The 14,640-nt window shown below is 42.3% G+C and overlaps 1 protein-coding gene across 5 annotated transcripts in view; it reads right to left on the bottom strand.

Moving 5' to 3' along the window:
- DIP2C (disco interacting protein 2 homolog C) overlaps positions 1–14,640 on the bottom strand; it is a 371,845-nt gene that overhangs the window by 50,570 nt on the left and 306,635 nt on the right. For all 5 annotated transcript variants that reach the window (XM_063125734.1, XM_063125751.1, XM_063125743.1 and 2 more), the window contains 5 exons: positions 11,480–11,594; positions 7,432–7,571; positions 3,766–3,902; positions 2,057–2,265; positions 647–761 (listed from right to left, as the gene is read on the bottom strand). In XM_063125734.1, the coding sequence (XP_062981804.1) occupies positions 647–761; positions 2,057–2,265; positions 3,766–3,902; positions 7,432–7,571; positions 11,480–11,594 (716 nt within the window). The remainder of the gene's footprint in view (positions 1–646; positions 762–2,056; positions 2,266–3,765; positions 3,903–7,431; positions 7,572–11,479; positions 11,595–14,640) is intronic.

Here is a 14,640-nt window from a genome sequence, read left to right as displayed (position 1 = left end):
CATTTAAAACAACCTGAGGTTTTAGCGAAAACCATTTGTGAAAGAATGAAGCGGGGCAAAAAATCTAGTACTGCAGACTCTTCTATTCATATACGAACTGTTCAAAAGAAAAAAGAAGAAGATGGGGCTGCATAGTGTATATCCAAGTAAGTTTTCAACATCCTGTACAGCAGGAAGTTCCAAGGAGGATCAAGGAGTCAGGGCTGGCCCTGAAATTAGGCAGAGTGAGGCAACTGCCTCAGGCGGCAGATGCAAAAGGGCAGGAGCAAGCACAACGCTGTTTACCACAAGTCCGCCCTGCACCCCCTAAGCTAGCTAGTTGCCCTTAGGTGTAGAGGAGGATGTGGTCCAGTCGAAATAACATTCAGCTGCAAGTCTGGTCAGCTTTTGTATATAGAATTGAGGGGGGGAGGCACCATCATGTCCTTCACCTCAGACAGAGGAATGCCTTGTGTAGGCCCTGAAAACAGGATAAATTGGGAAGGGCTGAAAGTGGCACTCTGCTTTATGCATGGATGTCTCCCCTCTCTGAATGTAAATGCCCACAGCCAGAACAATTTGGCTTACGTTTCCAGGAGTGGGCTGGCACCTCCGGCCACCAGGAATTTCCATTTGACCCTGCTGATTCCAACGGAAGCAAATGTACCTGCAGCACTCTGCTCATCCACTGAAAGCTGTCTTCCTCCGTAGAATCCGGCCGCTGTTCAGCAACGATGACTATCCTCTCGTCATGCAGGACGCTCACCGAAAACACTGCTATTCTGTGGGATGTGCAAACCAAGACAGTCAACTTGAGGAGACTACCAAGTGCAGAGGAAACTGTATCACATCATCTTCTGTGACTCATTACTCATTTGTTATGCAAACGAGACAAGGGGGGGGGGCTTTAGTTTCTCACTGCTTCTAGAAAGAGACAGCTGCATTGAACACCTACCTAGGTTTAAAATAGGGCACTGCTGGAGAACGGCTATTAAAAAAGCCAACTCATTTCAGCTCTCCAGATTTCTTTGCAGTCATTGCAGAATATGTTTTTGCTCTTTAAATGACTGAGACAGTGTTTACTAAGAGAAGCTGGAAAATAAACAAGGCTTAAAGCTACATAACAGCAAAAAACCAGTTGTTTTCTGCATTCTTATTTAGACCAATGGGAACATGTAAAGTTGTATTTTGCTGCCAGGTGTAAGGGGCTCTTATTTCCCTAAGCTGTTTAATTTGTTCCCACTTTTATTTGTCTTTATCTTTGCTACTGTTTTGGGGGGGGGCATGGGGGCCTGTTTTTTAATGTCTTATTGTTATTTGTTTTATTGAATGTATTTTAACATTAGTGTTTTTCTTCTTACTGTAAACTGCTCTGAGAACCTGGTTATAGGATGGTGTATAAATATTTGCAATAAATACATAAAATGTTGCATGGCTTCTTCCTGATACATACAACGCAGCCTTAAAGCTAAAATGTTTGCTATGGCTCAGTTCAGACAACACATTAGTCAACGCAGTGTGAAAACTCCACTCAAGGGTTGGGTTTTTAGGTCCCCACACAACATGTTCTAACTCCACCATTGTGTGAATGTGTGCTACCGTGGAGTTGAGTAAAATCCATTGAGATGTTTGATTGACAGTTCCTCCATCCTGTCTCCTCCCCTGGTCTTCCCGATGGTATCCCATAAGCCACTGCTTATGGGATCTGCTTATCCCAGCAGCTCTCCTAGAGTGGCACTCGTTCCTTTCGCCGCTCTTGCCAGGGAACTCTGTAGCCAGTGGTAAAAGTCAATTCAATGAAATGGAAAACTCCATGGAGTCCGCCACACAACACGCGACACAATGGTTGTGAAGGAACTTTCCTCTGCACAGTGTGGATATTCTCTGTGGACTGTTTTCCCCAAAAAACGCCAGCGATGAGTGTAGTTTTCCCACCAGACAATGTATTTCTCAACGGTAGTGTAAAAACTTCATCATGGAGCTCTAAAACCACCATTGAGAAATGTGTTGTCTGAACTTAGCCCATGTGTTACGATGATTTGGTTTAAAAGGGTGGAGGAAGGAAAACGGAGCGAACCTTCCCCTGTAGACAAACTTCATTGGTTCCACCGCCAACGCTGTGGCTACAATGTCATCCGCGTTGTGCCTTCGTCCGCTGACGACCATCAGACCATCCATTTTGCCAACAACAAAAACGAGTCCACCAGGGCCAATAAAGCCAAGGAGCCCGGTTCTTATAAAAGGGTATTCACTTATTGGTGCACCTGAACTGGTCATAGGGAACACCTGCAGGACAGACAAAGAAGCGCTGGACTTCAATTTTATTGAGCCAATTGATCGGTGTTGGAGCTTCTACTGCCTGCTCCATCAAATGTACAGCGTTTACAGCTATTACAAGAGAAGCATACGTTTCAGACTCCCATCGCTTTCTAGGGAATGCAGACAGAAATTCACTCCGATGCCCCTGAAGATCCTGAATTATAATAGGGTTGTGATTCTGTTTTAGCAAAGTATTTGGTAAACCTAATCCTTAAATGTTGAAACCCTGCACAGGATCCCGCCAGTAGGTTGTTTAAGAAATGTGGCTGACTGGGCACATTTTGGGTCATACACTGCAGCAAAGTATTGATCATGTCACAGTACAGGCACAAGTTGCATTACCTACAAGTAGAACACCTTTGCATGAACCCCCAGGTTTGGTTCCAGAACCTCAGGTGTGTATGCCAGACCTTTTATACAGTAGCCTGGCTCAGTAAAAAGTCGGCTTCATATGTCCAAAAGAACATAAATAGAATCTTTTGCATCCCTATACATCCAAAAGCATTTTTTGGGAATTACATTTTCCCCTCCAGAAAAAAACAAAAACACAGCCCATATTTTTTCTTAAAAAGTGAGGATTTGCCAGTTAGGGATGGCAATACTCAGCTAAAATAAAACCTAACTGGAGAACCAACTAAAGAGGTTTTCAGAAAAAAGGGTAGAGTAGCGAATATGGGAGTTAAGGGTCACTTTAGGCCAAACTCTATTCATGGGTAGATCTGAGAACTAAGTCAATTCTGGTATTGGCTCCCCCTGTGGCCAGCAGGGTAAAGTTTGAGGTTGCAATTCTAGCCTTCTTAAGTTTTTGCTACTAGTAAACATGTCCCTGCAGCTATGAGAAGGCCCGTTCGCTACAGTCAAACGCCAAAGATGAGCTGTCTGGCCTTAACGCCCAGACTGTTGGGACCTTGCCTGAAGCTATGCTAAGGGCTATCTGAAAAGAAACAGCAAAATAGCAGAACAGAGCAGCTTAAATAACTGGTATACACATGCACTTTACCTATTTAACACATCTATTCCCTGCTTTTGCTCCAGAAGTCTCCCTACATATCATTTCCATCCAGGATGTGACTCAGCCTGACTTCCTTTGCCTTAGGCATGGCAGCTTAGCAGGAAAACTGCGCCTCCTGCATTTGGGGGCGATTTGCAATCAATTTCACGAGATTCTAATATTATAAAAGCACACATACAAGCACACACATGGCAGCATAGCTTTAGACTACAATAATCCCTTTTCTTTGCTTACTAATAATTGCTTTCCAGTAGGAGGATATGTTTTGGAGAAGACTCCTACTGGAAACCAGGAGAGCCACAGCCTATCAGAACGAATGGTCTGACGCAGCGTAAACCCGGCTTATCATGTCCATAAGAACACACATAGCATCATCTGTATCACTTCTAATGCCAAAGCAGTTTTCAGACTTACAGGGCTAAGGAGGGAACGCTCTTGTATAAACCCCAACTCACCTCAAACGTGTTTTTGGTCATCCCAGAGAGTCCATAATAAGATGTACCTGTTGCAATAGCGCAAACGCAGAGTTCACCTACTTCATCTGTTCGACAGAGTTGAGGAACCCCATCCGGCTTTACGGCACACATTATGGCTATTAAGAGAAAGCAAGAGAAGTATTGAAGTCAATTTCATAGTTCCACTGCTCATGTAAACATTAGAGACGAAAACTTTTAGTTCTGCACTGTGCGTGCGGAGTCAAATGTGGATTTAATAGCTCATGCTGTCTTTCAAGCTTTGAAAGCGCTAATATGAAAGATATTTGGGGAGAGCTTCTTATTCATCAGCAAATTGTTTACAGCATTCAAAAGGGTTGTCAAGATAACTGTTAGTGTGTGCGTGTGTGTGTGTGTGTGTGTGTGTCCCACGCTTTTCTCAAGGAAGCAGGTTTCTGAGTGGTATAGCGAGAAGGAAAGGTACAGAAGTAATTCCCCAAACAAAATCACGTTAAATATTTAATCGAGATCAGGCAGACGTACCATGCCTTATAGCTAAAGCTAGAAGAAGAGGGAGGGCTGTCAAAGGATAAATCCATCCTCAATAATTATCACTGAGGGTGAGAATGAGGGGAAGGGAGACATGGTACTGTCCAACAAAGAAGTCTTTGAGACTGAGGCCTTAGCTAGGCCTAAGGATTATCCCAGGCAAACAGAGGGGTCGTCCCTGCCTGCTCCCGGGATCCTGTGTGTGTCATTATATTGTATTTTATATTATGGTTTTATACTGTTGTTTTATACGTTGAATGTTTTTAATTTTTGTGAACCGCCCAGAGAGCTCCGGCTATTGGGCGGTATAGAAATATAATAAATAAATAAATAAATAAATAAATAAATAAATAAATTTGCATGCACAGGGATGATCCCGGGATATAGGCCTGGTCTAGCCATGGCCTAAGGCTGTGCTCCATCGTTTTGGTAATTATTCCACCTCTTAATGTTTCTGCCCTTTCCAATCTTGGGCATAAAAAAGGAAGGCCAGATATGACTCCTGATGGATTGCTACTGCAGTAATACTGACACAAGTATATGTTTAGAAATGGGAAAGGGGCCAGCATGACAGGAGGAAGAAGGGAAGCAGAGCAGGATGCCTTTATAAGTGCAAAGAGCACTAGCTTTACATCCATTTTCATCCACTGTGAAAGATAAGCATAATGTCAGTACTGATCTAACATTATATTAGCTAAGCCCATATATATTATATATTAACACGTAAGTTAAAAAAAGGGGGGGGAGTAACAGTTTTAACTGTTAGGAAGAAATGGTTGCATGGTTTTACTTTGCCATCGTTTTAAAATACAGAATACAAAAACTCTGCATGTCATTTTACGCATGATTCATTCGAGGAGTTTTCATGGAAAAACTTGGCCTTGCATGAAAGGAATTACAGCTCCATGTCACGTTTGGAAGTTCAGGCTCAGGGCATCAGTCTGAAAATGATCACAACCAGCCTGGGACATCGTCATTTGTTAATAATTGTATACACATGTTCAACTGAGAGATGGTAGCATCAGCCATTGGATACAGGGAAGGAGAAAAAGGAAACAGTAAAACTACAGCAGGTCTTGATTTGAATGGAGTTGGCACTATTCAGGCAACGGTGTCTCGATGAATCACAAACATGGCCCACTGGGAAAGGCTCCAGTGTTCACATTTGTCACTGAAATGAGCGGGAGTGATGTTCTTGCGTCATTTGCCTTCATTTCAATGGACTTTCTGTAGGCGACATTCCCAGCAGAATGCATCTTCTGACCCAAGATTTCACTTCAGGTTTAAAATACGAAGATCACCACATTTCAGCAAGCTTTTTTTAAAAAAATGTTTTTGTTTGTATTCCATTCTTCTTCCAAGCAGCTCAAAGAAGGGTTTTAAATCCACAATAATCTTGTGAAGTAGAATGAGCCAAGAGATAGTGATCGATCCAACAACAAAGGATGGGGAAGAAATTCATTTCATTCACATTTCAATGCAGAATTACCTAATTCGCACTTCTCAAACTAATTCATGAAATGCAATGCAATTATGCTTTGATAATTGTACTTTTCTGAATTTTGCAATGCAGTTGTTCAACCAAAAATGCCAACAAAATACATATTTTAGGGGGGAATACACACACACACACACACACAACTATCATGAAAAGAACATACAAAAACTGCATTATATTAGGAGATATTGTTTTCCAAAAAATGTGTCTGTTAGGGAAAAGTGCACACAAAAATGCATAAATTAGAACAAATATGCATGAAAATGTGTTAAAATTTTCATGCTGATTTTTTCTAAAGAAATCCACAAACTTTTGAGGAAATGAGACAGAACAAACTTAGCACTGGAAAAATGGGGGAAATGAGCAAACCTATCCAATTTCACCCAGTCAACTTTATTGCTTATTGGGAATTTGGAACTGGGTTTCCTACATTCAAACCCAGTACCTCTGGAGACTGCACCACAAGAGTTGTCTCAAAATCCATGTGCAAATCATGACTACAACCCTTACGAAAAATTATACCATTCCAGAATACAAATGAGATAACTTGAATGGTTCCTTACTGCAAACATTCCTTGCATGTAGAGAATTAGCACATCAGGGACAAGGTTGGTTAGATCCGTTCTCCCTGAAGGTTTAGCTTTCCAGAGCCAAGGAATGTTTGCCGTAGAGAGCATTCAAACATGTAATCCTCTCACTTGCATTCTGGAGTGGAATAATCACAGGAGGGCTCTGCCATGTGATTTACTGACCATGCGGAATGACCCCCTTAGGCCATAGCTAGAAGGGGCGAAATCCCAGGGTGATCCCCGGGATCATCCCTGTGCGTTCACATGATGCACAGGGGATTCCGGGATCAGGGAGGGATGATCCCTCTCTTGCCCTGGGATCTCGCCCTACCCTTTGAGCCCAGTTTTTACATGGTCCTGGGCTGAGCCCGGTTTGTCCCAGTTCCTTGCAAGGTCGCCGTGCACGTCTCCCTGTGAGGTCGCCGTGCGCCGTGTGTAAACAGAGGGGGAATCTCGCAATAAAAACATCACGAGATCTTCACCCCTCCGTCACGCAAAAACAGGTAGGTCTAACTAAGGCCTTAGTCTGGGAAAACAGTCACAAGTATTTGGATAATGAAAAGTCAAGATGAGCAAACATAAATGAGCTAGCCACAATTCAGATTTGAGATATTAAAAGTGTAGGCAACAGGGACTGTATTGTATGTGTTATCTGAATACGTGCAACACGCTTTTTCATTAAATGAATAAAACTAAGTGCAGCCAAACTTTTGAAAAACAGACAAGTTTGTGGCCATTTAAAGCTTATTTTTGCAGCTCTTTAAATACCCAGAATTATCTGAACGTCTTCTTTAAATGTATATATATGCTTATACCCTGCAATGTACACATTGCTTGAGTAATCCAAAGCAAAGTTTTATTTATTTATTACGTGCTTTGAGTTCTGTTAGAGATCTTCTGCTCCTTTACAAAACCTACAATTTCCACGGTTCTTTAGAAAGAAAATTCCGAAAGCTAATTTGAAGCTATTTATCTTCGCTGAACAGATCTTGCATGGCTTCACAAAACTGAGTATTTTTTAAAAAAAACAGGAAGATTCACATTTCCTAAGGAAAGCAGTGGAAGCCTTACCTCCAGGCATGACCAAGCCAACATCCTGCACAGTTAGAACAGAAAGCTTTTCTTCAGAATCCACTCTAATGACACCGTAGGTAAGACCGTGCATGGATAGGACCCCTCGGCCTGGCGGTTGATTGCTATCATCTGTTGGCCTGTAAATATGTGGAACACATCAAATATATTTGAAAAATATAATGGATGCCAACTCTCACTCACACAGGACAGGGATGGCTCCAGGTTTCACACACACTCACACGCACCCACACACATCTCAAGCGAAGTGGCAATGGTAGCCCCTACCCAACATCACCCTCCCCACTCTCAATATTATAATAATAATAATAATAATAATAATAATAATAATAATAATACCCGCCTCTCCCTCTGGATCAAGGCAGGGAACAACACTAAATACAATGCAATACATAAAATTAGTTAAAAGAGCATATAAAACCAATATAATATTAAAATAACAATCACAGCATCTTAAAATTCTTAGGTTTAAAATTCATCTTGGTAGGCCTGCCGGAAGAGACTAGTCTTTACGGCTGTCTTAAACTCAGAGAGAGCATTAAATGAATCTTCTCCGGCAGGCCATTCCACAGTCTGGGGGTGGCAAAAGAGAAGGTCCTCTGGGTAACAGTTTTAAACCTAGTTGTGGCTGACTGGAGTAAACCCTTCCCAGACGACCTGAGTGTGCGGGGCGGATTGTATGGGAGAAGGTGATCCCGCAGGTAACCTGGACCCAAACCATGTAGGGCTTTAAAGGTAATAACCAACACTTTGTACTTCGCCCAGAAACTAATTGGCAGCCAGTGAACTGATTTTAAAGTTGGTATAATATGGTTACCCCTAGGGGTACCAGTGACCAACCTGGCTGCCATATTTTGAACTAGTTCTAGCATGACTCAGAAAAAAGGACCCAGGCTGGGTGCTATAGATGACACAATGGCCCCATTCAAAAGGCACCTTAAACCATGGCTTTAACTATGGTGAATAAAGCAAAAAGCCTTATTCACTGCGGCTAAAGCAGTGGTTTAATGTGTCTTCTGAACACAGCCTGTCTTTCTGGCTTAACCGCCATGGTTAAAGCCATGGTTTAAGGTGTCTTCTAAACGGGCCCATAGGGTAATTTCTCTGTGACTCCTCTTCGGTTCTGTGGGTGAAAGCAGTGGTGGGGATTATATGAAAAATCCAAGGGAATGGGAGGTGGTGAACAGCTAGTAGAGCTAGTATTATTAAAAGCCCTCTGAGCCCTTCAATTTCTGATCTTTTTGTCATGATGTATGAACACAGCCCGGGTCCTAGACCAATTTGTTGCTTGGTTTCAATACAAACATACGTCTTGCATACTTTGAAGCTAAGAAGCACACAGGAAGAAATGCATCAACGTTTGTTTTAGTGGCAAGACTCTTTCAAAGCAACTCTGCTTTTAGTTATGGCATATGTTCCCATGCAATGCAGGCAGACATCAACACATATTCCAGATAAAACAAGGGTGCTAGTGTGTATTTCTGCCTTCCGCAATCCGACATAAAAAATGCTTGCCTGCAGGGTTAATCTTTAATTACTATGGTGGTCCTTTGATGTTTGAAATATGAGATGGGTATTAACTAAGCATGTTCATTAAAAAACAATAACAGATGACTGTCTCTATAAATTCCAATTAGAAGATACTAAGGGGTTCCCCCCCCCCCCCGCTTCCATCATGACACCAGCAAAAAGGATCCAGTGGGCTAGCCATGGGTTGGGTTGAATGTACATTAAGGCATAACAAATGGGAGGCTGGTAAAAGGACAGCAATGATGAATGGCTTTCCCATCATTTAGGAAGAAGGCTCAACCACACTATCGATCAACATTATCTCTAGTCTTCTAATCTTCCACATGTCCTATGCTGCTCATATGATCGCACTGGAAACAGAAGACTCTTCATTTTTTATTTTTGTAAAAAAGGATTGTCCTTCCATCACACAACATCAATACAAACAAACTACAGGAGGGCCAGGATATAAATGTATCCTCATTAGAGGAAATAAGCATGAGTTTTAGTAACCTTATCGCTCATAGATGCATGGCTCTTGAATATACAGTATTTTCAGTAGGGGTCAATCAGCCATATTGTAGCCAACCATGCATTTAGTGTACAGAACTTGTGGTTTCTGGAAGCAATCCAAACATTTTAAAAGGATGAATGCATTTTTAAAAGCACCTTTTAAAAGGACAAATGGTTGTATTTCCAAATGGTAGGAAAGAACATGCAAAATACTTACATGGATCACAACTCAGAGAAGTTAGGTATGCTTCAGCCCTACCAAAACCAAGGGGGCTCTACAGTGTACGCTCTGCATTTTAAAAATGCTTGAACTATTTCTTTGGGTTATAGCTCACTGGTAACAGGCATAGGCCTCATCTACACCAAGCAGGATATTGCACTATGAAAGCGGTATGAAAGCAGTATATAAAAGTCAGGAGCCACGCCAAACAGGCTAAAGCAGAATGAAAGAGGTATGAAAGCGGTATATGGTATGTGTCCATGGGCCCCAAGACTTGTCAGTGCACGTCAATACCACTATAAAGCAGTGGTGTGGCGCCTGCCTTTTATATACCACTTTCATACTGCTTTCACAGTGTAATATCCGGCTTGGGGTAGATTAGGCCATACTTTGCACACAAAAGTTCCCATGTTCAATCATGAGTGTCTCCAGGCAAGGCTGGGAAAGAGACCTGTCTGAAATGCTGGAGAGCGGTGGCCAATCAGTAGACAACACTGAGTTGGATGGAGCAATGGTCTGACTCCGTACAAGGCAGCTTCCTATGTGACAGTCACTTGACAGCCCAACAATGGTTTCTCACCATTACAGGCTGGTTATTGCAGATAGGATTTATCACAGTATAAATGCCATGTGTCAATGGGAGTCAAGATAGATGTATGCAAAGACGATAATAACAGTTGCAACCTGCCACTTTTCTAAGGATCTCACAGTTTCCCCCTTCCATTTTATGCTCACAATAACCCTGAAAGGTAAGTTAAACTGAGAGATAGTGACTTTGGTCATCCAGTGACCAAAGATCCAAGCCTAGGTCTCCCTGGTCCAACCGTCTAGTCATTACAATACACTGTAATCCGCACAATACACTCCAATACAATACACTGTAATCCACACAAGCTACTTGTGTGGATTGACCCATGAAGTTAGTGCCACCCCCACTGTAACATAGTACAGGTGCCTCCTCTGGCATGTAGCTTTCGTGTATGCGTTGTGTGTGTGCGAGCAGGGGAGAACCATAGGGTTCATAGGCATTTCTCTACCGCCAGAATGCAAAACCTTCATTGAAAACCATACAAAGCCAGTGAATGAGAAGATACTATCAAATGACTCAGATGTCAGATAACATTCAATGCAACAACAACAAAAAACAACCTTTGAATAACTCCCAAAAGAAAGCCAGTGTGGTGTAGTGGTTGAGAGTGTTGGACTGGGAGTCGGGAGACCCGGGTTTTAGTCTGCACATGGCCATGGAAACCCACTGGGTGGATTTGGGCCAGTCACAGACTCTCAGCCCAACCTACCTCACAGGGTTGTTGTTGTGAGGATAAAATGGAAAGGAGGAGAATTATGTATGCCGCCTTGGGTTCCTTGGATCAAAAAAGATGGGATATAAATGTAATAAATACATCACTCACTCAATCAATCAATCAATCCAGGCACTTCAGAATGATACAGTCTTTTAAAATAAAAAGAAGTTTAAACAACTGAAATAAAGACAAAATTGGGGTAGATAAAGTTAGAGAGCTGCCTTACTAGAGAATTTAGGTATGCTTTCCTATATACATCAAAGGAAAGAAACAAGGTACCAGAAACTTTAAAGTTACAAACTGACTGATCAAAAAAGAAGAAGAAACAAGTTGTAAAATAAAAAACAAGAGTGATGATGGAAGTTCTGATCCAAAGAGTCCAGTGATCAAACATTTCCCCACATATTTAGTTTTGGGCAGCTGCACAAATGAAACTGCATTGCCTCCAGGACTTCTTATTTGAAATTTAAATATACAGTACCTTCTAATAGCCACTGTGAGCGCCTCTGGTGAACTAGCACAAGGACAGATGACTTCTTGTCTTAGGCCTTTGCTTTGGAAGACATTAAGAAACGCATCACAAGAAGATATAGACCCTGGAGTTAAAAAAATAAAAATAAGAAATTCGACTTCGATATAGATTTTGTGTGCAAAAAGTGTATTTCCAGTACAAAGTTAGAACAGTTCTGAACAGGTTGCTAAAGAATCTAGATGCCATCCAAAGAGAAATAAATTGAATACAGCCCAACTACAAGTGATAGAGGTATGAGGAAGAGAATCTTTTTCAAGCAGATCAACACGTCTCCCCAATTTCCCCTCCCATTTCCATTAGCTGCGGCAAACTTTGACAGCTCATTTGACAGCTCTCAAACCTAGCTGCGGCAAATGGAAAACCAGTAAAAAAAAAAAAGGGTGGAATGTACTTTTATATGAAAAATGGGTGCTGCTGAAATGGGCTAGGGTGGACTAGAAGGGGGGCACCCCCAATGGTCAGGGTAACGCTTTAAATCCTGGGGAATCACTCGGGTATGGGAGAACTTTCCCCACCTGTCAAAGGTGCTCAAGATCACCCAGGATTTAAAGGGCTGCCCCGACCCTTGGAGATCCCCTTCTTCTACTGCACTGCTGCTCCCTGACCCGGCAGGAACTCATTTTCATGTAAAAGTGCACAACAACGCCCCTTCTTGGTGGGAGATTTAGGACAAATAAAAGGAAGGACTTCTTCACACAGCATATAGTTAATTTACGGAACTCACTACCACAAGACGTAGTAGTGAGTTCCATAATTTAACTATGCGCTGTGCATTTTTGTAAACCGCAAAGGGAGCTTCGGCTATTGGGTGGTATAAAAATGCAATAAATAAATAAATAAATAAAGTGATGGCCACCAATTTGGATGGCTTTAAAAGGGGGCTGGATAAATTCCTGGAGGAGAAGGCTATCAATGGCTACTAGTTCTGATGGTTGTGTGCTACCTCCAGTATCTGAGGCAGTAAGCCTATGTATACCAGTTGTTCTGGAACATGGGTGGGAAGGTGCTGTTGCACCATGTCCTGCTTTGTTGGTCCCCGGCTGACGGCTGGTTGGTCACTGTGTGAACAGAGTGCTGCACTAGCTGGACCCTTGGTCTGATCCAGCATGGCTCTTCTTATGTTCTTATGTTCACTGCTCCAAAATGCAGTAAATGCTTCTAGTTTGACAACTGGACATCAGGAAAAACTTCCTGACTGTTAGAGCAGTATGACAATGGAAACAGTTACCTAGGGAGGTTGTGGGCTCTCCCACACTAGAGGCCTTCAAGAGGCAGCTGGACAAGCATCTGTCAGGGATGCTTTAGGGTGGATTCCTGCATTGAGCAGGGGGTTGGACTCGATGGCCTTGTAGGCCCCTTCCAACTCTGCTATTGTATGATTCTATGATAACTGTCGAACTAGATGCAGTTAAGGCTTTTGGGAACAAAAATGGGGGCAGCATGTCGGGCACCCTGAACACCAGTTGCTGGGGATTCGGGCAAGTGGGGGGACCCCAAGGGTGCAGGCAACCCTTTGAACCCTGGGGATAACCCTGTTTAGGGCGGGATCTAGACCCTGTTTCCCCACCAGTCAACTGTTAAAGGTTGCCAAAACCAGCCTCTTTACAGCCTAGCCCTGAACGTTACCTTGTATGTTTGACAGTTCAAATATAAAAGGGAGCAGCCAAGCCTAGCCAAGCCTAGCCAAGTGCAAACAGCTGATTAAAAATAAATAAATAAATTGGACACGGGACTGGGAAATACCGGGCTGGGGGGGGGCATTCCCAGCACCATTCCCCCCCCCCAAAAAAAACAAAAAGCGCTCAAATCACAATTGGGGGCAGGCAGAGAAGACGGGTTCTGCTGCCAAGTCCCCTGGGACACCAGGTGGAGCCGGCTGGAAGACCTAGGGAAAAGGTACACAAATCATATACTGTGGGTTTTTTTGTGTGAAATACACTTGTGACATGCTACATGAGAAATTGATGCAAGAATTTTGAAATAGCTTCGCTGTTCTCTCAGTCAGTTTTACAGTCCTAGACAGTTCTGGGACCTGGCTACTTCATAGACCACGGTCTCCCATATGAATCAGCTTAACAATCAGTCATCTATGAAGGACCTGCTCTGTATCACCCACTGCTGGAGGCACAGAACGTGGTGGCATAGGACAGTGCCTTCTCAGTGATGGCACCAAGTCTATGGAACTGCCTTGCTCCTTCTTCACTAGTTTTCAGGCACTGTGTGAAAACAGTTTTTTAAAGTTTCAGAGTGCATTTGAGATTAAATGAATTTCCGGGTGTTTCTGTTGCCTCTTGATTTTAATCTATTTTATTGGTTTCTTTTTATGTTATTTTTATTTTATTTGTGAAAGTTCCTCTAAGGATACATTTGGCTCAAAGTTCAGGATAAAATATACCCTTATAAAATACAAGTATGCCACAAAAATAACTGAAAAGAAAAAGCTGAAAGAGGAACAGCCTGTGACTCCTGAGGCACACCCTTCACACTTGATAGAAGGACCTACATTTATTTTATACTTTGGTATGTGCACTCAACTATGAAAGCAAAAGAATCCACATATTTCAAAGGCTTTGCTGAGAAATCTTCCACTGTTTTCTATTGCTTAAGGATAAATTTGATTCAGCCTTTACAAAACAGCTTGTTGTATCATATATCATTGGATTTGCTGCAACTTACATTAATATGGAATATTAGGTTTGCTTTAGGAGTTTGCTAAAGAGAAGAACTTTTACGGAAAAAGAATCCAAAATGAACGGTTGTTTCTGAAAATGGCTTGTAGTAAACCTCAAAATGTTCATTAAACCTCTTCCTTTTTTGCTGTTTGTTACAAAAGGAACCATTTAAAACAGCAACTCGAACACAAGGAATAAATATCTTAGGAATCCATCCTCCACACACATCCGTCACACATCCTCATTAAGGGCACAATCCTGTATATGTTTAGACAGAAAAAAGTCCTACAACTCTCTGGCTGGGGAATGCTGGGAGTTGTAGGCTTCCCCCCCCCCGGTCTAAACACGCATAAGATTGCACCCTTAGTGGATCTGGGATCACTGACATCAACAGTGAGTGTCCAATAGCAAAGCATTATGCCCTTGCATTGTTTTCAT

This window comes from Elgaria multicarinata, chromosome 1 (assembly GCF_023053635.1).
Source record: "Elgaria multicarinata webbii isolate HBS135686 ecotype San Diego chromosome 1, rElgMul1.1.pri, whole genome shotgun sequence".
NCBI classification, from domain to species: Eukaryota; Metazoa; Chordata; class Lepidosauria; order Squamata; family Anguidae; genus Elgaria; species Elgaria multicarinata.
This window is presented reverse-complemented; position numbering and strand designations above follow the sequence as displayed.